The sequence below is a fragment of the Phaethon aethereus genome, assembly GCF_964289735.1.
Source record: "Phaethon aethereus genome assembly, chromosome: 3".
In the NCBI taxonomy this organism is placed as follows: domain Eukaryota; kingdom Metazoa; phylum Chordata; class Aves; order Phaethontiformes; family Phaethontidae; genus Phaethon; species Phaethon aethereus.
Window position 1 is genome coordinate 21,563,899 of NC_138576.1, and position 24,604 is coordinate 21,588,502.

Consider the following 24,604-nt stretch of genomic DNA (forward strand, 5'->3'; position numbering starts at 1 on the left):
GGGAAGTAGCTCTTTTTGATCAGTATTAGAAATTGACCCCGTGGGAATGATATATTGACTTAGTTTAGCACTAGTCACTCAGACCACTTAGGGAATTCTATGACTGGGAATAGGATCAAGCCTGATACTCTCTTAAATTTTCATACAAGGCAGTAACTATGCCCAAACCTAGCCATCAACTGAGACAGTCAAGAGGCTAATCATGCAAGGAATAATCTTAAACTTCAGAACCCTTAAGAAACATTAACTCTCATAACACCTCTCTGAAGCAGGACAATAATCTGTTGCTCAGGATGAAGACTGCTGAATAAGTATTATTCAGGAAATGAAATCAACGAATGGGCCCGTGTGAACCTCATGAGGTTTAACAAGGCCAAGTGCAGAGTTCTGCATCTGGGTCAGGGCAGCCCCCAGTATCAGTAGAGGCTGGGGGATGAAGGGATTGAGAGCAGCCCTGCTGAGAAGGACTTGTGGGTCCTGGTGGATGAAAAGCTGGACATAAGCCTGCAATGTGTGCTCGCAGCCTAGAAGGATAACTGTATCCTGGGCTGCATCCAAAGCAGTGTGGCCAGCAGGTCGAGGGAGGTGATTCTGCCCCTCTCTTCCACTCTGGTGAGACCCCACCTGGAGTCCTGTATCCAGCTCTGGAGCCCTCAGCACTGGAAGGACATGGACTTGTTGGAGACGGTCCAGAGGAGGGCCACAACAATGATCAGAGGGATGGAACACCTCTCCTGTGAGGACAGGCTGAGAGTGTTGGGGTTGTTCAGCCTGGAGAAAAGAAGGCTCCGGGGAGACCTTATTGTGGCCTTCCAGTACTTAAAGGGCCCTTATAAGACAGATGGGGACAGACTTTTTAGCAGGGCCTGTTGTGATAGGACAAGAGCGATAGACAAGGTGGCAGATGCACCATCCTTGTAAACATTCCAGGTCAGGTTGGACGCGGCTCTGAGCACCCTGATCTAGTTGAAGATGTCCCTGCTCATTGCAGGGGCATTGGGCTAGATGACCTTTAAAGGTCCCTTCCAACCCAAAGATCCTATCTTTCTATGATTCTATGTTTACCCCTTTAAGACTACATTTTAGGTTAACTGCATCTCTCCCTCTGGCTTCGTCGCCGTCTGCGAAAGAAAACCTGCAGAGGCTTTACCTGCACTGTGCTGCAAATGTGCTATTTCAGCTTTTGTAGATCCAGTCATGCTATCTGTTAACTAGCCAAGACTTTTTTGCATCACCAGATAGTGCATGTCAGATCTTAACCAGCCTACCCTACTACTCAAAGAGAACAGTGCTTTATTAAAGCAAAGTAAACAGAGTTATCTATCAAGAGTAAAATAACATTCAGTATAGAGGAAGGTATCATAGTCTAGCACTAAATGACTTCCTGAATAAATAGAAATGATTTCTGTCAAAGCCAAAGTTAGTAAGCGGGAATTAACAGCTCTTAGATTCCTATGCTTTTGCCAACATGCCATTCTGCCTTTTCCAGAGCAGCATGTAATTTTGAAACCATCTGCAGAAATGCTAAGCTCTATCCTCCTCATTATATTGCTTGACTTATTCCTAATTTGCTGAACATTTAAAAGAATGGGAACACATTGCACAAACATGTATGGAACAAAGTGCTTTCTACTGTAAAACTCAAGTAGCATCTGCATAAGTGGGTTTTGATGGTTTTCTTTTAATGAAGGCATTGCTTATTTAGTATACGCAGCAGCTTGTTTCCTATAGCAGATATACAGTCTTTTGTTTACATTACTGAACATATTAAAAGAAACTGGGACAAGGAATGATTCATTCATATAACTTATTTATTCAGTTTGCTGCCAGAACATTAATCTATTGAAAAGGTTTTATTATAATTCATTTAACAGCTTTATTTCTTTATATGGTATTTATGTGGGTGGAATTCAGTGGATAAATAGGATTTGAATAAAGGAAAGAGCTGCAAATTTCATTTGACTTTTTCCATACCAGGTATACAATTAGAATGAATAGCTTTCTATTCTGCTGTCACAGAAATACTGATAAGCAGACTTTATTGCGGATCAGCTGCAGCACTTGCATTCAAATTAATTTACCACCATCCATAATATATTCCTAAATATGGCCTTTTCTGCTTTCATTTTCTCTCATGTTCTTATAAAGATGAGCAGTTTAAGTATGTGTTTATTTATATATAAATAAAAATATATACACACACACTCCATTATGAACACACACATTTGAAATGTGAACAGATACAATTCATCCTTCATAGCTGCAACGAGTGAAGGTCTTGTGAGGAAGTATTTGCCACATTCTCTTTCTTCCTATCCTATTCTATTCAACAGTAAAAACAAGGCAAAAGGAAACGAAAAAATAAAAGAATAATTAAAACAACAGAAAAGTATTCCCTTAAAAACACGTGTGAAATGTCAAAAGACAGTATCTTTTTACTGATTTTTCACCTGCTCTACTTTTGTACATGCAAAAGTAATTCACTTCTGGCAAATATTTTCACAGCTGTTTGGGAGAGGGAAGTTGGAACTGAAGTGATAATTAATTTGCTTAATTTCATTTATGCACTTCCCAGTATTTTTTTGTTTGTCACTTTTGCTTAACTTATTACGATGATACATGAAGTACTGGTACTAAGTTCATTTTGTATGTAGAGCATCCATTGAAACAAAGTTAGGGAAGTGACAACCGTCTGTCTTGCTGTTATGTTGAATGTTGGAGGAAATAATGTATAATTCTGATTTACTGCTTTTTTTCCTACTGGTTTTTAATAGACTCAATTTTTGCTTAATTAGGTAATTTTTAGTGACATTTTCCTATCATCAACTTGATTGCTGAATTAGGATGGGTAGAGATTGAGACAACAATTCTGGAGCAAGGAAACTTTCATATTATCATGTTGTACCTATAAACCCAGAAAGTTGACTACAATAGAGCATAGGAGGAAGTTAACTTCTGATGAGTTGTGCTGGACTTTAGCTTTTAGAAAATTCAGAAACAAAAAATAGATACCTATACAAATGGGAGCCTCAAAGTTCCATCCTTCACTTGTGCAGGTTAATTGCTCTTCTCCTTTTAATTGAAATCCGTATCGACATGAGTAAGTCACTGTAGACTTTCCAAATTCTGAACAATATACAAAATCACCATTTTCCACACTCTTTGGTGTTCCACATGTTTCCTCTACAAATAAAAAGACTGTATTACAAGCTTTTAGAAAATTACCACCTTACCCTTGCAAATGGACATTATTCTCCATTAGTGTTATAAATTAACTTCAGTGAAATTACTCACATGTTTTAAGGTGATCAGGAATTTCATTGTTAATTTCTTGACAAGAATTTATATGGAATACATCAGGTTTGACTTATAATCCTTGTAAAATTAACATAATATTCGAACAGTATGTACTGCAAAGTTCTTAGTTAATATTTTATATCTGTCCAAGAACTCCTGCCCCAATTGCCATAATGTCTGGATATCTCACAAGCCATTCATGTTATCAGAGATGAGTTGGCAAACACTATGTTTTTTACAGAGGAAGGTGCGAGAGAAGGAGAGAAAGATCTAGATCCCATTTCTAAGTGGTAGAAATACTAAAGATGTGCATCAGACCAGTAACTCAAGACCTGCCATAAGCAAGGTCAGTGCCCTAACTGGTGATTACTCTCCCCTCCTGCCAGAAAAGATTGGTAATTACCAGATTACCTTCCTGATAGAATTCTTGCCAAGCTTCTAAATTAATCCCAGGTATATTGTCACAATGCTTAAAATCCTGTGGAAACTTTCCAAGTTGAAAGGCATCTGCTGGCACTTGAGAAATTCCTGTATTGTCACAAATCACGCGGGACAATGAGTGTTTTTTGAGTTCATACTTTTGAGCTTCTGTGAAAACACCATCATTTTCCCACCAAAATCTGGAAAGATTGATAGAAACATTATGAAAAGATCAAATTCAAAGAGCTGATTATTCTTACTTTCATAATACCTTATGTAAAAGACCAAAAATAAGAATTACAGCAAAATGTATGTGGATACAACAATAATAAAAGTAAACACCATGATCTGCAGACTTACACACCCAGTTTGAAAGTCACAAAAAGTCTAGTGTGAGTCCAACATACTGGTCAACTCAGATGATGTGTTAAAGTCAGCTGGTTGAAACTATTAATTATTCCTATCTGCAGGATTGTTTTTCAGTGATGATACAGGGCCACAAAAAAAGTTATAGTCCTGACAGAAAAACTTGGAACTAATTTGTTTGAACTGGATGCTTAATCTTATGCACACCAGCATTCAACATGCACTCATAAAGTGTTTTGAGCATAAATTACAGGAGTATTACAGGAGTAGCCACCATAGCTTTTGAATTGTGCTTACCATTACTGAATGGTTGCTATGAAAACAGGCATTGCCAAATGCTCTCCTGTTTAGTATGGAGTTCTTAATTTGCTAAGAAAGCTGTAGATATGTGAATTAATTACAGTAGAAAATTGTAAGACAGTAATTGCGCTTTTGATCGTACAAGGAGGTAAACTAAGAGGACCAGCTGGAACAGAGGGGAGCTGCTTTTTCCATTTTGTCAGATCAGGAGTGCGGTGCCAGAACAGAAGATCAAGTTGGTGCTACAAAGGTGTATCTGTTAAATGATATATGTTATATATAATATGTACGTGTGCATACACACACATACATATGTATTTAAATGTAAAAAGAAAGGGAAAGAAAACACTGGGGAAAATAAGAAAAGATAAACATTTTGTACATGAAGACATGTCATGAATAGCAAAAAAATATTTCTGGAGAGTTTTATAGCACATCTGCATTAGTACATTAAATAGTGTTAAGCACTACTAAGCACTGCTAAGATAGTTCCCTGTGGTACTCAGGCCAATTAGCCCAGGTGAGGCTTTTCAGGGCAAATTGCTGCCAACAGGAGTGTACTGGTTGAGTAAGGTAAATGCATGTGAAATTTTTGAAAACTGGCTTTATAGGCAAATAGTTACCTACAGCAGGACAGTTTGGGGAGAAACCTGTCCCACTTTGCCTATATTGGAGGAGGTGCAATCTACAGCACCAGGGATGGAGTGAATGTCCCATACGTCAGCAGCACTGTGACAAGAAGTATAAGAGAGATGGAGGGGCTGGAGAGAGAAAAGGAGAGAGATGCTTTCTTCCTATCCCTCACCTGCACACTGTCCCAAAACTTCTCAGAGCATCCTGAAACCTCACTGACCATTCCCAGGCCCCTTCCCATAACCAAAGACATCAGAGACTTTGCTTCACTCAGCTCTCCTACACCTGTCATTTCACCTTTCATATACATTAAAACCTATTCTACTTTCATCACAAAATTCAGTTTTATCTACACTGCTGAGAAGGCTTGAGCAGAAAATTGTTTTTTAATCTACCCAGCAGATAGGCGTGTAATGTAACAAAGGTTGCTCCAATAGATCTATATCAGGTGACCAAAATTTTACAGGTGAATTTTACAGGGTTCGAATAAAAAAAGAAATAAATAAAAGAAAAAAAAAAAAGGCGCAAGCCCTCCCATGCAAAAACTGACAAAGTCACCTTCAGAATTTTTCCCAACTATTGCAAGTCCTGAGGTCACAAAAAGATTCAGAGTAGGAAGAGATGGAAAAAGAAAGTCATGGTTGATGGAACAGAAACAATTTGTTCCAGGTAATTTGGCTGAGGTTAAGACAGTGCCTGAGTTTAGGACACTGGAAAAAGAAATCCCTTGATGTTTTGTCAGATTACTGACCAAAGATTTTAAGGTTATCAGGGTGGAGTTCAATCGGTCAAAAATTCCACTTAGTTCTGATTTCTGAACTTAAACAAGTAGGTTAGAAGAGATGTTTTGAAATCCCTACTTACTGACACGTCGATTAGGTTATCTAGTAAGCATGTAATGTTACTAATGCAGATATAGATAATACCCAATAGGCAATCTATTGGCACTACAATGAATGTTTGACTTTTCCATTCTTATACTTACTGTGTGACAACTATAATATGTTTTCACTTACTTCTAACTTCTCTTAGATAGTTCCTTATTATAGTATTAATGACAATACCATTTCACATTTAAGTTAGTTAACACAAACTTTGTGGCAGAAACTTAGAGAATTCATTTATTATTAGAAATATGTTTTTCTCAGTTTGAAGTTAATGTTAAATTATGCTTAAGTTTTACTAATGCTAGTGGTATGCTAAGACACTGAATAATAAAGAACCATTGTAAAGCACTGAGTAATGGAAACAAGGCTGGAAGGGCCTTGATAGATTATCCTTCCCCAGATAGGGCCAAGTATGCCCGTACAATTCAGAAGACTTTCAACCATGTTTTTAACGTTGCTGAGTGGAATGTTTGTTGTCTACACAGTTTGTGCTAACAGGATACCACCTTTATGATTAACATTGCTTTTTCCTGTGAGCTAATTAACTAACATTTTTTAAAGTTCAGATTTAAATTCTGCCTTGGATGCTTATTTACATAATGGTTTCTTTCCACAACAGTGACTTATGACAGGAGCTTAAAGGTGAGCGTAAAGACCAGATCTACTTAAAACACTGCTGCTAGCATGGTGTGAGCAGTTTAAAATTAGTCTTCTCATGAGATTCAAAATTACTGCCACAAGTACATGACAGAGATGAAAAAAGGTTGGTTTTATAATTGCTTCAGGAGCAGAAGCAAGATGCATATGGCATCTTGCACCCCTTTGTGACCTGAAGCGGCATTTCTCCCGACCTCCTGGTACAGAGAGTTGAACTGGCACAAGATCCCGGTGGTGGTTGTGCAGGATTGGGTGAAGGGACATACGATTCTGTGTCAGATGAGGCAATTCTGGGAGTACTCTGCAGTTCCAGTTCACATAAAACTAGGTACATGGTGTTTTTGTTATCCCCACTAGGAAGCCTGAATTACAACACTCTGCCTCTCCCTTCTGACTTTGCTGTGCTTGTCATGGAGAATGTTGAGGTTCTTCCGGTTAAGGTCCCTGAGCTCCGTGCAGCCCTCAGGGACCAGATAGCTAAAGCCTGCACAGTATGCAGAAGTTAGCTGCCCCTGGCACAATTAACTGCTGGTGGCACCTTGCATTTCCACCAGGAGTGCAAAGTAGGGCATCTCAATACCACAGAAACAATCTCCATGTCATCTGGAATTGAAATTATATACACACCAAAGAAGAATAAGCAAAAGCTCAACCAACAAAACTGAAGGAGCGAAGTTAAAAGCATGGAAGAGACAGGGAATAATTTGTTTAAAGCCTGCTTAAGTATCACGTTGTCTTATGTTCTGGGAAGTATCCTCACATATCTGTAAAATTTGCATTGCGCATATTACACAAATGATTCAATAGCATGAATAAACTCACCGGTCACCATTCCTTAGTGCTTTCATCTGCTTTCCAATTATACATGCAAATAGGGGGCCGGTTCTAGCACCTGGAAGAAAGTCTTCTACCAGACCACCAAGCCAAACATCAATATTGCTAGGATTATGGTACAATTCCACGATTTTTTCAGTGACATTGTGATTGGTTATTATTGTATTCAGGTCAGTTTGAGTTTCCAGTTTTGGTAAGCCACAGAACTCTCGCCAGTCATTATAACCTGTAAATATAATGGTAAAAGGAAGATTAGACTTGGCTGTCAAGAATGACATATGAAATTAATAAATTTATAAGCACTGGATTCTGAAAACCTTAATCATAGTCATAGACAGTTATGTCTAAAAATAGGCTTATTATTACTGGTTAAATTGATCAGGTAAATGATGGCAGGATTGGAAACTACAGGATATGCAATTGCTACATCACTTTAACGAAGGAAAATAAAGGTTTGAAATAATTGTCCCATATTTAAACAAAGGAGACTTGATAATAGACAATAGGAGCATGCATTGTGTCTTGAGTTTTCCAGACTAAGAATACAAGAGTTAGGTGAAGAGTAGGCAAGAAGTAACCTGCATGTAGTTGGTAACTAAAGCACTTTACTAAGGAGAATGCCCTAGGGCACATGTCCAGCTCTCTGGAAAAGATATTTCTTTTACATTCTTTTAAATCATTGGAATTAACCCCTCCCATCTCCTGACAAAACTTTAATTTCTGATCTGGGAGAAAATTTCTTCCCATTTCTACCCTGGTGTCACCAAGAGCTTTAAATTCCAGGCCGGAGTCAGACTTCATTTCTACTGTCCAGGGCCAACGACTTGTGTATTCCTGGCTGTAGAGTTGCACAAGAGAAATGGAGAGGGTTGTCACTCAGCGGTGTAACGCCCTTTGACAATCATTCAGTCATGGGTTGGACTTTGGATCAAAGCATAGAAGGGCATCCAGGTTTGTTCCTTATTCATGCAGACAAGCAGTCTGTTCAGGCAAGGGTCAGGACACAGTTTTAGAAATGAAAAAGAGGTCCTGTCTACCATGCTGAGCGTTGCTGCCTCTGCTCTTAGAAGCTGTGGCATGCTTGTAAGAGGTTTTTACACTGGACTGGGAACCTACTGTACGTCTTAACAGCTGATGCAATCAAATTAAGCCAAGACCAGCAGTCTTCCTCTAAGCCAGTACAGCCACGGCCTGAGCTAACATTCCTTGACTGTTAGTTCAATCTTACGTTGAGCTGACTGGAGTAAGAAATCTAGTGTAAAAAAGAGGCACAAATGTGTACTATTGCTCAAAATGAGATGTACACCTAAGTAAGCCATCTACATCACTCCTGGAGACATCTCAACACCTTCTATGGTCGGCAGCACCAACAAAGTTTTGTCTAAGTCAAGTCGACCTGTCCCACAGGCTGGGGGCAGCCTGCTGGTGGCAAGTAGCTGCTGCAGGCAGAAACTCCACTCGTCTAGAGCCGGTTCCAGCAAGAGCAAGCCTCAGGTACCTGCATCAAGCACACCTAAGGAAACTCACTAGTACTGTCATTTCAGATTCCAGACTTAACAAGTTATTTTAATTTCAAGTGCTGGGGAAGACTTTGTTTCCATCGAAGTTAAAAATATTAGCCACTTACATTTTAAAAGAAACTTAAGATACCTTTCTGACTACTAAAGCTATTATCTAAAAGCTTACGATTACATCCCAAATATAAGCAGTTAAAGTTCAATTACCAGTTGGGAGAAAATTCAAGAAAAAACAATAGACCTGGGAGTCCGTGATCACGGCCACGCTGTAAATTTAACGATGCTAAATCAAGTGAACCGTTATTGGACAACACAAACAGTTTTTCTGTTAATTCCTCATTCAGTAGTTGGTCTTGCACCTGCAGTTTTGCTGAATGTGCTAGAAGACCCCTCAGTAAAGGATCCAAGCCTCCTTTAAACACAAAATAGTATCATGTTACAGCATATATATAAAGCATTATAACTTTCTTAACAAATGTGAATGCATGTATCCTTCTATGTTTTTTAAACATTGGCCACAGGCTTTTACATTCAAACATATACAAAAATGTGCTGCAAGTTGAAATAGAAGTGATAGTGTTATGAAAAGGCTCCATCTGCTTCTTCGGGGGTAAAAAAAATTTGCAACCTGATAATACATTCATCCACACAAAAAGAGATATGAAACATCTTCATCATCAATCATCAATCTATTGTCAATCTACCAGACTGGTTTAATCTGGGGAATAACTTTTGTCTGATTCAGAGAACTTTTTAGCTCAGAATAATTGTTCCAGTTTATGTTAATGCTCTGGAACCCATTTAACAACTTAAATCAGTGATGTCATTAAATAAATATGATTAAATAAATGAATAAACAATTCAAGATAAGTAACTTTGAAAAATGTTACAATATTCTGGAAAAAATCTCAAACAGTTGAAGTATAACCATACCTTCTTTAATGAGTCTCCAGGGACTAAAAAAGGCTTCATGTAAATGAAGATTTGGAAGTTCTGGATCATCTAAATACTGTGCATTCAATCGCCTTATTATTGGTTGGATTGTTGCATGACCAAAACGAAAAGCAGCTGTTGAAAATACGTTAGAAACTGTAGGATTCATTGTGGGATCATAACCTGTATAAAGGCCAATATACAGATTAAAAGCATCTGGACCAATGATTTTGGGAACGTAATCCCTTAAAGTAATAATCTGAAAGAAAAGAAAAAGACATATTTATCATTCAATGTTTTTACAGATGAGTAATAATGATTCCCACATGCTAAATACTTTTTTCTTCACTTATCTACCTCCAAGCATTTGGTATGGCTAAGAGCAGTATTAGCTGGTAAACAATATCGTTCTTATTTATGCGGTAAGGAGATAAATGACTGGAGAGAATCAGTGGCACTGCTCAGTGCCGTACGACAGCCAGGCCCGTTAGCTCCTACCATAAATGCTAAACCAAAGCCTCTTGAGTAGGGATTACCACTGTTGCTCACTTCCGATCCATGGGGGTAATCCAGCTCACAGGAGGTGTGCTGAGATTTGAAGCCCTGATTGTAATGGTGTAAATTACAATGCTCTTAAAAATGACAATGAAAGCATGAGTTACTATAAAATCTTTCCAGAATGGTTGTTGATATGAACAGATTCTATTTTCAGAGGCAGATTTGTGACATAAATCCTCTTTACTGAATATTTGAAATGACCCAGCTTTAAAATACTGGTGCCCAGAATCCCTTTGTAGACATTTTATGCTAAACTCAAGCCATTTTATAGACTCCTAAAAAACACACTTCAAAAATGAAAATGCTGATAAACACCTTCTGCCAAACGCTTTTATAATGTAATAGCATTACAGTCGCATGAAAAAAGCATATGAGTAATCATGACTAAAAAAAAGGGGGAAAACGATGTAATGTACCAAATAAAATGAAAGTGCATTATAGGTTAAAGATTACGTTAAACTCAGTAAAGCATAATGGAATGAATATGAAGCATAATGAACTCAATAAAATACCTTACAGGTTCAGTATAGTGTGCGATAAAATATACAGACAAATGTACTTGATACAGTGCATAAAGAAAAGCTAGCTGGCATAAAATGACCTTATGAAAAACTTGTAATCTTTATGTTAGGGACAGCACAGAGACAAGCAAACCCCTCCAGAGTTTGCTCAGTTTTCTCAGAAAGCAGAGGTAACAACCTTTTTACGTTTTCAGGTTAGATCATGGAGCGAACAAAACATTTGAAACACATTAGGTTAGAATTCCTTTTACAGCTCCTTTAACACAGCATATGAAGAAAATAAAATAATTGCTAGAAATTAATACTGACACTGTCATTTAAGAAGTTAACCTTTTGCTACATTCACAAAGGTTTTGCAAGACAACTGTTCTTTCTAATTTTAGATTCAGAGTTAGTTTTTACAAGCAAAGACTTTAAAGAAGAATAAGTTACCCGTGGACACAAACATCCTGATATGACTCATTTTTTGGCTCATTGTAAATGAAATCACAAACTAAGCTGCTCATAAAGACCAGATTCCCCAAAGGTAAGGGCAATTCAGATTTTTCATTTGTTTCAGAGGTAAGATTTTAATTTCTGGTTTCCATTGTGGGGGAAGAGGGGTTGCCGTTTCAAGACATGAAAATTAAAAGGCTAAGGTAAAAAAGGGTCTTACGCCCGCCTTGAGCTAGGAGAGGCATCTGTTTGATGGAAAAAGTTTGATATTTTACTAAATAAAGCTCCATCAAGTGGAGGTGATTTTTAGACAATACAGAGTAAGAAGATGTTACTAATACAGCAGAAGATGATACTACCAGAAAGAATCTGGAGTCTGAGAGAGAACCGTATCTAAAGTACATCAGCATGTAGCACCCAGTCTTTGTGTAGTCTCTGAACATACCTTGCCTGAATTCGTCTGCATGAAGTCAAGGAGGGGCTCACTCCACGTTCGCATAACTGACACATATATAGATTTTAAAGAAGGTATAAACAGCTGACAAACATCAAAATTATTTTTGTTAAAATTCTCTGGCATGCTCTCCCTGATCTGAGAGACTGATTTGAAAGCTTTATTTCCTTTCATATTTTGCATAAATAAGCACAATACTTTCTTTCGATACAGTGTTCCTTCAACAACTGAGATTCCCCTGTGGAAACAAAGGAATATTCTTGTCTAAAAATACATCAATAAAATCAGAGCCAGAAAGGGACTATATGGAAAAGAAATTGCAGACAAGTACAATGGACTGCTCTACCATTTAGTACTTACTTCGAGTCCCTTTATGATTAACAAGATAACTTTCAGGTGTTTGCAGCAGCATAAGGGATTTATGTGGATACAATGAGTCTGAACTTGCAAGGTACTGAGTGGTCCCACTCCTTGTGTCATTTACGGGATTAGTGGTAATCCAAGATCCTCTTAGGAGACATTCAGCATGTCATACTATCAACTCCAAGCTCCACAGAAGTCTCATGAAGAAATTAATTTTAATCAATAATGCCAATATTTCTACCACGTCACAGCAGTCATTGTTTCAATGGTATAGTTTACCGGAAAATGATGACAAATGGGCACTGTATTTTAAAGAGGAGCCCATATGATCAATATTTAAATTACTTTAGTAGTCTATATGACCCGATAGTAACAGCAGGATCGAGAGTTTTAAATTGTTATTCATTTAGTCATATCAGAGAAAATAAAATTCTGATTTCCTAGCAATTCAATCAATATTTTGGTAAATATTCAGTCAGAAACAGAATCTGAGTGATTACAAGACTGTCAGAAAAAGCTTTGTATGGATTTTACATCTTATCATATAATGAATCATATAATGGTGAATGGCGTTAAATCCGGCTGGTGGCCGGTCACAAGCGGTGTTCCCCAGGGCTCGGTTCTGGGGCCGGTCTTGTTCAATATCTTTATTGATGATCTGGATGAAGGGATCGAGTGCTCCCTCAGTAAGTTTGCAGATGACATGAAGTTGGGTGGGAGTGTTGATCTGCTGGAGGGTAGGAGGGCTCTGCAGAGGGATCTGGACAGGCTGGATCGATGGGCAGAGGCCAACTGTATGAGGTTTAATAAGGCCAAGTGCAGGGTCCTGCACTTTGGCCACAACAACCCCATGCAACGCTACAGGCTTGGGGAGGAGTGGCTGGAGAGCTGCCCGGGGGAAAGGGACCTGGGGATGCTGGTTGACAGCCGGCTGAACATGAGCCGGCAGTGTGCCCAGGTGGCCAAGAAGGCCAACAGCGTCCTGGCCTGTATCAGAAATAGTGAGCCCAGCAGGAGTAGGGAAGTGATCGTGCCCCTGTACTCGGCACTGGTGAGACCGCACCTTGAATACTGTGTTCAGTTTTGGGCCCCTCACTACAAGAAGGATGCTGAGGTGCTGGAGCGTGTCCAGAAAAAGGCAACGAAGCTGGTGAGAGGGGTCTGGAGCACAAGTCTTATGAGGAGCAGCTGAGGTTGTTTAGTCTGGAGAAGAGGAAGCTGAGGGGAGACCTTATCGCTCTCTACAACTACTTGAAAGGGGGTTGTGGTGATGTGAATGTTGGCCTCTTCTCCCAAGTTACTAGCCATAGGACGAGAGAAAATGGCCTCATGTTGTGCCATGGGAGGTGTAGATTAGACATTAGGAAAAATTTCTTCACTGAGAGAGTGGTCAAGCATTGGAACAGGCTGCCCAGGGAGGTGGTGGAGTCACCGTTACTGGAAATGTTCAAAAAACATGTGGATGTGGTACTTCAGGACATGCTTTAGGGGTCATGGTGGTGTTGGGTTGATGGTTGGACTTGATGATCTCGAAGGCCCTTTCCAACCTTAATGATTCTGTGATTCTGTGATTCTGAATAATACTCCAAGTTAAACAGGCTATTAGTGTAAAAGGCAGCATCCCTCTTATTCAGAAGACAAAATTACAGCAGGGGTTCCCAAGTGTCCTTATGAACTCAGTGAGCATCCTAGCTGGGTTGGCCTCCAGGCTGGTCCACCTCCAGCAGAAGTCAGCCATACATTAGATATTTGGAAATTTGAGCAACCCAGTCTAGTGGAACCAGAGGGTATTCCTGCCCATGGCAGGACTCTTTAAAGTCCCTTCCAACCAAAACCATTCTATGATTCTATGATTCTATGATTCTATGATTCTATGAAATATGTTACATAATTTCAGATTATTTTTGAGAATTTTTTGTTCATGTTAAAAGTTATTTCAAATTAGGTGTAAAAGATACAGTAATTCATATTACTTCTTGCAAGGTTCAGCAGACTTCCCTTGCCAAAACCCCTGCATTATTTTCCAAAGGGGCTGTCAATGGGGCACAATGGACAGAAAAGGAAAATAAAAAAGGCTGGAAGAGAGAATATAAAAGTATATGAACTATTATAAGAATAAGTAAGGCCTAAATTGCAGCTTGTCTTTGCCATTGGCCAGAGGTAACTGCAAAGGAATAGTATCGCACTGAGATAGTGAAGATCCAATTAACTGAAGCTCCTGCACTTGGGAAAGATTGCAGAAATAATAGAGAACAACCAAACATAGCAATGATGTTTAATTCATTAAAGTGCTATGCACAGCTGGTTTGAAGTTCTCACTGTAGATATTAAAGGATTTACAGATGGTGTTGAAGTCCTAAACTTTTCTGTAAAGCGCGATTGTATCATAGTTCAATTTTTAATAAATAATGAACACATTATTATAGTTCTCTTAGTAGTCTGAAAAAAACAAACCTCTTTATAAACATGAGTTATGACAGTGTGCAACACATGCTCTTTTAAAATATCTGTCATTATCTATTTATCCTTCATATTTTCATAGAGTTCAAGCTCTAAGAGGAGTTATCTTATCATTTAATTTCACAAACAAGTTTCATCCAAGTTATTCATGTTGAACCCAATAACTGTAGTTAAGTTAGTTTGTCAGCCTCAGAAGACACCGACTTTCAACCCAAGTCTCGGATCGTAGAGAGGTAGGGATGCAAGATGCTCAGAGAACACAAGCAGATGTAGAAGGAAGTGGAAAAAACACTTATATACACTGAAAACTAAAGGCAGTTGTCAACTACAATTGGGATCAACTGGCAGTAACAGCATTAATTCAGAGACGGTTCTCTGTTACTGTAATAAATCAAAGAGAATTTGATTCAGATTGATCTCTCAAACTCCTGCTTCACTCTGACTAGAGCCACATCATCTGACTTGCACGATCCAAGCTGCACATCAGGGGAAACGGTCTCTGGGAGGAACAGCACATATGCATGTTATTGCATCCTGCAAACCACGTATGTATGAAATAGCAATGTTAAGACTGTAGCTGTTGCATAATTGAGCATATTTTACTGTTTTGTCTACAGTTTTTGTTTAAGGTATTTGCTTTCTAATAGCTTAAAAGAAGGAATCCCAATTCTGCTTATTCTGTTTTCTTTGGTTAAAACAGGAATAAGCAAAACAAGCAGATAGTTTCAGTTAGTAAATGACAGTGAAAAAATGTCTTTTTGCACAAAACACTAGGTAAGTCAGGGTATATATTTTTACCACTGTGTACTGAAGTGTTAATACTTTAGCGTTAAGCATGTGTTATTCCTGCAGAATACAAGGGGAGAGTTAACCACTTTCGTGGCTCATATAAACTACTACTTATCAACGAAACATGCTTACAATGCAATGAAAAAGATACCTTTTGTCCAGGATATCAACATGCAGTTGCTATGTTTGGTAACTTTGTCAAATTTCTATTATTAAACACTTGTCACTAGAGATATTTATGCTGCCAAAAAAACATCTAGGAGGAAAAGTGTGGTCTAGAGATATTTTTTTTTTCTTTCTTCTTATTCTAGGAGGAAGGGAAGGCTTTTTGTTCAATTCACTATAATTACACACCCACAGGTAAAAAATTATACTTGTGAGTCTTCATTCCAAAAATAGGGAATTTTAGAAATGTGTAGCAACTAAAACTAATTTTTAGAGTGGAATTCTCAACGTAACTTCAACTAGAGCTGTCATTAGTGTGCTGGTTATCATACCACATTAACAGAGATACTCCAATTATCTCTCTTGAATGAATGTCTCTAAACCAGCTAGGTATAACTCAAACACATTTCTAATAAGCCATAGGCAAATCTCATTAGTCTCTAATACTAGTAGAGATAATGAGTAGCCCAGATTCATGCAGCATATTGCCTTGCACAAAATGTTTTATTTCGGGCCATAATGTGACTAGACATAAATCAGAAGTGTATGAATGCACAGAGGCCTACTTTTGGATTTACACTTTTCTTCTAACAAGTATTAACAACAATTCTGAATTGTAAGTGCCATTATTTTAATGCAAAGTGCACATTTACAGCAGAGGAGCTGACATAGTTAATGTAAACAAAATTTATATTGCAAAAAAAGCCAAACTTTTCAAAAGGACTGACTAAATATAATTAAATAAGCTATGTTGCTTTTCTGAAGTTATCTGGCTTTAAGTGCAAATAACAACACACCAGAGAACGCAGGTTGTTTCTTAACGTATCCTGCTGACTAAGAATTGTGGCAGAAGAAAGGATAACTGTTTTATCAGAATAGTAAAATTTTCCTCCCTCCTTCCACAATTTATCTTCAAAAAAGTCTCCTGCCGTTATCAGTTTGCGAGAATCAGAAAGCATATGAAAGTCCCCTAGCCTTCAGTTTATCCTGGTCCTGATATTGCTCATCCAGTATCATGGATTAAAACGGACAGACCGAATCACTGTTCTTAGGTTGTCTGATTAAAGGTGAATCCCCACAAACGCAAAGGCCCCGGTGAGGATCGGAGGAGCAACTTCAGGTTCAGCAACCTGAGTGACCAAACCATTGAAAAGGGGCTCATGAGATCATCTGTCCCCCAAGGCCACCAGAGAGAGCTGCCGTACCCCAAGCCCGGGTGTGAAACCTGCCAAGATGAGCCAATGAATGAAACTATCCCGAGTGTCACGCAAGCTAAAGGGGAGGTTGCCTACAGGGGTTGGACTCGTTGTGGGGTGCAGGGAGGAGATGACTTGGGGGGACTGTGTAGAACTTTGGTTGCGATGTTTTAAGGAGTTACAGGAATGTGTGAAAAACTATGGGGTATTCAGGGAAAGGAGCAAAGGTGGGGAAACGGAGGGGTCAAAGTGGACCGGGGAGGAAGAAGCATGGGAAAATAGAGGGTAGTCTGAGTGTGGAGACTTAGCTGATCAGTGCGCTCATCTCACTGAGCCCTGTGTTTGATCTCTGCAGTTTAAGCTATATTCTTCTGAAATCCTATTTCTATCTACCCTCTTTGTGGATGTACTCTATTCTGAGTGTGCGTGTGCGATCACTAGTGAGTTTCCAGCCCAGAGATGATGAGCAGCATAAGAAACTTGAGGACCTGCAGAGAGAGTGAGTGAGACCCTTGTGCTGGCTGGACTTGAGGACAGGGAGCCACAACATCCTCCCACCTATTGGGCTAATACCAGACAAATCCACCTGGGTCCTGATGCCATTCAGATGTGACTGCCTCTAACACTGTAAACAGGCAGATTATATTTTGTGCAAGAGAAATCCTGTCGAATGTTGTCACTTTGTTTTGTTTATGATAGGGTCACATGGAGGTCGGCAGGACCTGAAGCTGTCCACACTGAATACCAGAATTGTGAGGAAAAAAGGGAGATAAAGCCTGTGTAGCTACTTCAGGACAGGGGAAGAAGGGGAGGAAAAATACTGAGTAGAAATAGATTTTCCTATTCTCAGTTCTAATATAAACATTCTTATGGACTCTTTTCTTCTGTATTTTCCCACATTTATTTCTCCTTCTATCTCCTATCAAGAGTAGCCCTCGAAGTTTTTGTATTAATGTGTCGTTGAGAACTTCACAGGCATTTTTACACAGGAAAGTTATTAATTCATATAATTCCTATGAGAAAGTAAGCATTTTTAACACTCTGTAAATACAGAGGTATTACTTTTTGTTTCCTTTACCAAAAAAAACCCCTACAAAGAAACACATCTGAAAAGGCCTCTTCCATAGACAAAACAGACACCGGAGAAGCCTGCAGATGAGGAAGGGGTAGAAACTGAAGATGAGGCAGGGTGGAAACTGCTATGAAAATCGGAGCGCTGGGGAGTCTGGACAAACTAAGGACAAGGACATTGCATTCAGGAAAGTGGAAAACAGAAGACACTTTAAACATGCCAGAATTGAAAAACAGAAATAGGTGGCAAATAAACAGTAACATCATCTCCAAAACCACTTACAGATTTGAAGTTTTGTGATTGATTCTGTTCTAAGATATTCACTGCAATGTGTAGATAAGCAAATAAGCAGCCAACCTGATGCAGAGCACCAACAATTTTTCGGGCTTCTTGGTAGACTGTCTCAGCGGTCCAGTGGCCGTTGATCTTTTTGAGGGCTCTGGCCAGGCGATTGTGCTCTCTCAGCCACAACGTGTGCATAGCTGCCAGAGACGTGACCTCGCTGGATCGGCTGTCCCCGGCCATGAAGCATTCAATCCTCTCATCTCTACTTGCGTTCGAGTCCTGTGCACAAGGTGATGGGATCCAGTCTGTAAAAGGTAGATATTCCCGGTGGTTATCATGATATTTCATGTTTACTCTAAGAAGGCCTTCTTCACTTGTTAAATTCCTCAGCTTGTTTTCAGTGGCAGGGGTACTGCCATAGACGGTAGAAGCATCAAGGAAAGAGGTTAAGCCATTGATTTGTTGTCTTGGATTTAGTGCTGATAGGTTTCCAAAGAGAATAACATGATCACCAGTGCCGCACGCAGGAGATGAGCGGTAGAAGGGCAGGCAATCCATCCTTGCAGATAATGTATCATTGGTGGTCACCTGCATAAAAAAAAAGGGGGTATTTTCTGAGATGAAGGCAACAGTTGTGGCTATTGAATTAAGGCTTGTGTAAATATTTCCATCCTCTGTCTCAGTTTTCAGGTGTTCAGTTCTCATCTACTGGAATGACATATTCTAAGCCTATAGAGATTGCTTTGCTTCCCATCAGATTTAAGCAGAAAGATGATTCGACCATTTTAAAGCAAAGACAGAAATAAACCCCAAAACCTTTACTCTGTCATAAGAGCAAGCTGATGATGTAACCTCTTTTGCATAGTTTTACACCTAAATTAGTCTGCTTCACAATCAAAATTAATCACAAAATGTATCACGGTGAAAAGACATGAACATCTGGTGAAATTATGTTCTACTAAACACCAAGTGAAACAGCAAGTTTACACGTGTACATGAAAACGTAATGAAGAGTTTCAATGTCTGCAGCAGCACGCTGTAAAAGCTTTGTTTCGATACTTAATTTTAATCCATTTTCCTAACTAAAAAAGGCATCTGTAATTACTCATTTTCTGCTTTCTGCCAGTCCCCCGCAACCCTTCTCCCACATTATTTTACAGCGACGGGTGTCTTACAAGTATTGAATCCTAACTGTCTTTGTAAAAAGCAAAGGCTGCACATATCCCTTGCCAAATGAAAGACTTCCCAGTCCTTTATCGGTTTGACCCACCCACAGTCGAGAGACCCAGGTCAAATGGTGATCCAGCATTTATGTGCTAGTCAGCATGGAAATAGTCTGAACCTGCCTGTTGCTTGCTCAGCTATTCCAAATATCGGTAAAGGGCTTGAGAGAGCCATGTGGCAATTATCAAATGACATCTTGGGGTACAGGTAAGAGTATTAGGAGATAATAAGCTAGAAGTTTTGTCACAGGAGAGCACTGAAAATGGTATGTAAATAACTTAACAAATGTGGGGAGGGCAGCTGAGATGTTGGAGGAGGAGAGAAAGGAAGAGAGGTTTTATTCGCATTGTAGGATATCCTAGAGCATCAATTCTATTTGAAAGAACAGAGTTCACCACTAAACCAAAAAGTGCCATGTTTCAAAATTACTAAAATCTCTGTGTTGTCTAATGCAGATTTGGCTTTACCAACTCTCTCTTTCTGAAAAACACATTATTTCCAAATTCTAACAGCACTGCATCATGCACCAACAATGAGCCATAACAGCCTGTCTGTTCCAAGAGTTTAAAAAAGATTAACCTCAATTAAAAAAGTTATCATAATCATGGAGTCTGAGTTTCAGGGAATATAAATCTAGGGTTTTCTTATCAATGAATCAACATGAAGTAGGTAGAGATAACACTTAATAAAGCTGTAGAAATATACCAGAAAAAAAAATCTTTCAAAATTTGACTAGGAGAAAATAAATGTTTTGTACAAACACCTGAGCTAACCCTTCTTGTTTGCATCCTGTCTGATTGCTTTTCATTTTTCAAAACTCTTTGGCAGAAGACAGTGAATACTGCAGATGTTATGTAAAAAGATGTAATTTCTTCTTCATTCTTCTAATAATATAGAGGTCAGTCTGTGAAGGTATAATAGTCATTTAATTGGGGGTAAAAGTAACAGAGCAACTTCAGAATGGAATTCAATAGCTGCATATAACAACATAGTTACTTCATTTATTATACAAAGTAAAATTTTCCTACTACTGAAAACCCATGTCAGTAGGGATTGATACCAATAAAACATTTAAGTTAAGAAAGGGTTTCGTTTCTTTTTCAAGTTTTTCTTGGCAAAGAAATTCTACAAATATTTTTTCAATACCTAGGTTTTAGCAAATCAAAGTAGGTTAATTTTGAAGGAAATTTGTAATTTCTTTTCCTTTTTTTTTCTTTCACTGGTTGCTGAAATCAGTGATTTCTCTGCCTTGGGTTTTCTATTTAGTATTTGTCTCTATTGTTAAGTCTCTTGCTATTAGTGTGGCTTTTTTTTCCCTTCAGCTGGTAATGCAAGCAGGAAGCTCACCTCATACTACAAATACCTGAACTTGACAGCCACAGCATTGCATGTGTTTGAATGCCTCTAGTTATCAGGAAAACCTGGAATAACTCAAGTATCATTGGGAAAAAAATGTATGAGAGGCCTTTAAGCTGTTAAACAGCAAGGCTCAGAACAAAACATATCAACAGTGAATGAAGTTCACACTGAATAATCTTTAGTTAACTGCCTCTGCAATTTCAATTCAAACTGTTCTGTGCCCCAGTGGAGAAAAACAGCAGTAATGAACATTAAGGGACTGGGAGAACTGCATAATGCAGTCCTTTCCCTTTTCATGGCATAAGCTGTGTGCAAATGAGAGGTTCCTTACGTTATTATTCAAATGACATAAAAATAATCTGAGGAAAATAAAAGACCCTTTTCTGCTGAAATGGATACACAATAACTTTTTTCCCCCAAACTAATGAATAATATTAATATAAATTTTTCCTTTCCTTTGCATAATTCTGAGGAAAAAGCTCTCAACAAAACCCTCTCTGGCCACAATAGTTTTTCCTAGTATAGCTGCACATTGATTTAAACTCTTATTATATATGCATGGTCAAACCTTTTTATGGTGAAATTCTTTTATGTGTAGGAAAATGAAAGGCACTAATTGTCTCAGTGTACCACAATGCCTAAACTGTTACTTCAGTTGAAGAAAAGTTCTTTTTATTGTGAATTTGTTCTGTGAGAAATGACCTTGTAAAAGGATTTTTGCTGCAGACTTAAAAGTAAACGTAGCTTATGGTCTATGAAAGTGTGCCAATAGGGAAAACATGAATGTTTATTCGTGTACATGAAACTCGGAGAGGAATCCATGACCCCATCTGACAGTGAACTGCTCCCTCTGAAATACAGAAGAAAAAGGCAGGTGCGTGCTTTTCTGGTTGTTGAGCGTGCACAGACTGATCCATTTGTAGCTGAGACAGTAACCTGTCATGTTACATGTCACCTTTTGCAAATCACCTCACTTCTCTGTGCCTCTGTTTCTTTTCCAACTTTTTGTATCTGAACTGTCTGAAAACTTTTCAGGATTGTATCTTACTATGTGTATGTGCCATGTGTAACATTGTCAGCAACATAATTAATATGGCGTAAAGTCAGTAGCTCTTCTATGAAAGTCTTTCTAATGCCTCATCACGTCTCAGACCTAACCTGAAATAATCATCTGAGGAATGACAGGTTGTCTCCACAACCCTGTTCGATGTGTCAGGCTGCTGTAAAAGAAGTATAAACTAATGCTAGTGATGGTTTGTTTTTTTTTTCACATTATGGGATCTTGAAAAAATACAGAAAAAGAATGTTCAGGCTCTACCAGAAGCTACAAGCTCGATGTGAGAATCACTGTGAAACTTTATAGCCTTTATTGTGAAAATGTCCAGAACAGAAAATCATAACGGTTCCTGCTAGCCTACGAATCACTTACCTACATTTGTAATTAATATTAATGCACTACCACAGTTTTCAATCCTTCACTGACTTGCCCTGACTGAGAACATTTTCCAGACAGCTTCCCTAACCTCACAGTCAGGAGCTTCCTCCCCCAGTGAAATCCCCAGAGAGGACGTGCAGCTGGAAGCATTGTTGTCCTTTTCCGTGGGTGGATTCTCCCTTGGAACACAGCAAGAGTGCAAACTGCATCCTCCGTGTTTGTTGGGTAATATGCTATTGGTTTCACTGTCTTTGGAAACCAGCCACAGTTTCTTCATAGAAAATGTGAACATATAAAGCTAACTGGGGCAGTTTTCCCAATATTTAATGGGTGGACGTTAGCTTTAATTAAGATTTCAGGAAGAAGACCTTTCTGGGGGTAAGAGCATTTTGTTTCAGTGTTCAAAAAATAGTCCCTCTGGTCACACTAATAACTACAACCCCCTTCCTTTTTCTTTTAAAAAGCAGTGTCTATTCTTTGCCTTTGACCAAAACGGTCACTAAATACTAGACATACAATAAAAGCAAAAGTACAACCATCTTCATAACTGTCTCTCTAAACTGTGAATTACAGAATAATAACAAAATGGAGCTGAAAAATTCATGGGACTGTGATCATGTAATGAATCTACAAGTTGGGAAACTTATCTAATACTTACAGGGTTGTGCCTGAATTTCTTTGTATGTTCCCCTGCCTTGTCCATTCTGAGTATCAGGGACTAAATCCCAACGGTATCCATGGATATGGCTTGACCCCATTCCCCTGCTAGGCTACACTGCTGAGCAGGAGCAGCTCCTAGGCTACATTCAGTGCTAGATTTAGTACAGGCACATGTAACTTGTCATCGAGTGTGCATCCTTGAAACACGGTCTGTGATGAATCTCTGCACAGCTCCGAGGTAGAAATCTGAAATATGTCCCTTGTTTGGAGCACTGAAGGATGCACTTGTGGGTCTATGCCATGGTAATCTGTGCAGCTTCTTTCTCTCTGCACTGTAATGCTGCTATCACATGAATAATGTTAGCCTTGGAGTCGTTTTTTGAAGGTCCCTTAAATTGCCTCTTTTTTAAGCAGATGGGATTTCTAGGCTTGAACTAGTCAGGGTTCAGTGATTAGACTTCTGTGGTCCCTGTGATCCGCATTTGATTCAAGTTATAGGTAACAGTATGAGTCTGTTCTCAATTTAAAAATCTATTTAGTAATAAAAAAATGTGTGTGTTTTGCACTTAAAGATCAATAATAATTGTGCCGTTTCAAAGATTATGTCATACACACAAAACATGAGCTTTTGAAGACTTTCACAGTTTTACAGCAAACTGACTTTTTAAAAATGAGAGTCTATACATAGACACATTGTGTCATGTGGTGGAGATGCACTCCACGTCCTTCTTCACATCATGTGAAGCACTGCTGATCTGACTGGACTTGTGCCCCAGCCTTTCCTAACAAGACTTTGGGAATGGGAACCTTTCTAAGGCTATTACTTAACAGCATAAACAGAATAAATAATTTCTTGTCCCAGATGGAAATTTGAGACACAGTAAACTAGAATTTTTGTCAGAACTATGGAAGACTTGCTGTAGTAATTAGGGCTGTTGTGACTAAACCAGGTTAGCCACTTAGTGTCCTGAGAATGTGATTCTTTAAGAAGCCTGTGCTCTTTCTGAATGTTCTCAAGCTTTCAAAAGTCCATATCTCCTGCATGAGAGTGACTAGATCTACCTGCCTGTGGTAAAATTGCAGGCAGTCATTAATTTCACTTAGCCCTCCCTGTGTTTTAGATCCTCTCACTGAATGGAAGATGAGCTATCTTTCAACACAGGACCTGATTCGCTTACCATTACTGTTAGCTGAATATTTTCCTTTATGTTTAATGAATGTGGAATGAGGCACTTAAGGCAAAAGGAGACTGTGGCATCATTATCAATTATGGTTTGTTGAGGGGAAAAGAATTTTCTATTCTGATGGAACTTATTCCCTACATTGGCTTCAGTGCACAGAGAAGCTGGTCAGTAATCAAGTAATTTAGGTTGCTCTGGACAGAGATGGAGGCATTAGTCCAAGGGCTGTAATGAGCAGCACGAGGAGAAGGAAAGGATGAGAGAAACAAAAAAAGTGGTTTGACTTTGCTACTTAATTTTTTGAATGAAAGAATGACTCTACTTTTAAATTAATCAGACAAGAATACAGGATCCTATATTTATACTACCTTATGTTTCTTCTAACCCTCTAACAAGCTTTGAATTCGTGTTTTCCATCTACTCAAAGCAAAGAGGTGATGTATGTAGAGGTTTCAACAACTCCCTGAAAATCATTTTGTATATAACTCTGAAAAGATAGCTCTCTTCAACAGTTTGCATTAACTGCTGGAAATATCTTTGCTTTCACTGAGTAAAGTCTAAAATCCTTCCACTTTATCTGGCTGGCAATTTAAAAACAGAATT

General features: G+C 38.7%; 1 protein-coding gene across 1 annotated transcript in view; it reads right to left on the reverse strand.

Annotated features, from left to right (window-relative positions):
• Positions 1-24,604, reverse strand: part of TPO (thyroid peroxidase) — a gene marked incomplete at both ends in the record, with an annotated part of 46,219 nt that overhangs the window by 1,174 nt on the left and 20,441 nt on the right. Inside the window, 6 exons of the mRNA XM_081998006.1 lie at positions 3,013-3,183; positions 3,709-3,917; positions 7,383-7,620; positions 9,153-9,323; positions 9,845-10,103; positions 18,215-18,730. Of these exons, the coding sequence (XP_081854132.1) occupies positions 3,013-3,183; positions 3,709-3,917; positions 7,383-7,620; positions 9,153-9,323; positions 9,845-10,103; positions 18,215-18,730 (1,564 nt within the window). The remainder of the gene's footprint in view (positions 1-3,012; positions 3,184-3,708; positions 3,918-7,382; positions 7,621-9,152; positions 9,324-9,844; positions 10,104-18,214; positions 18,731-24,604) is intronic.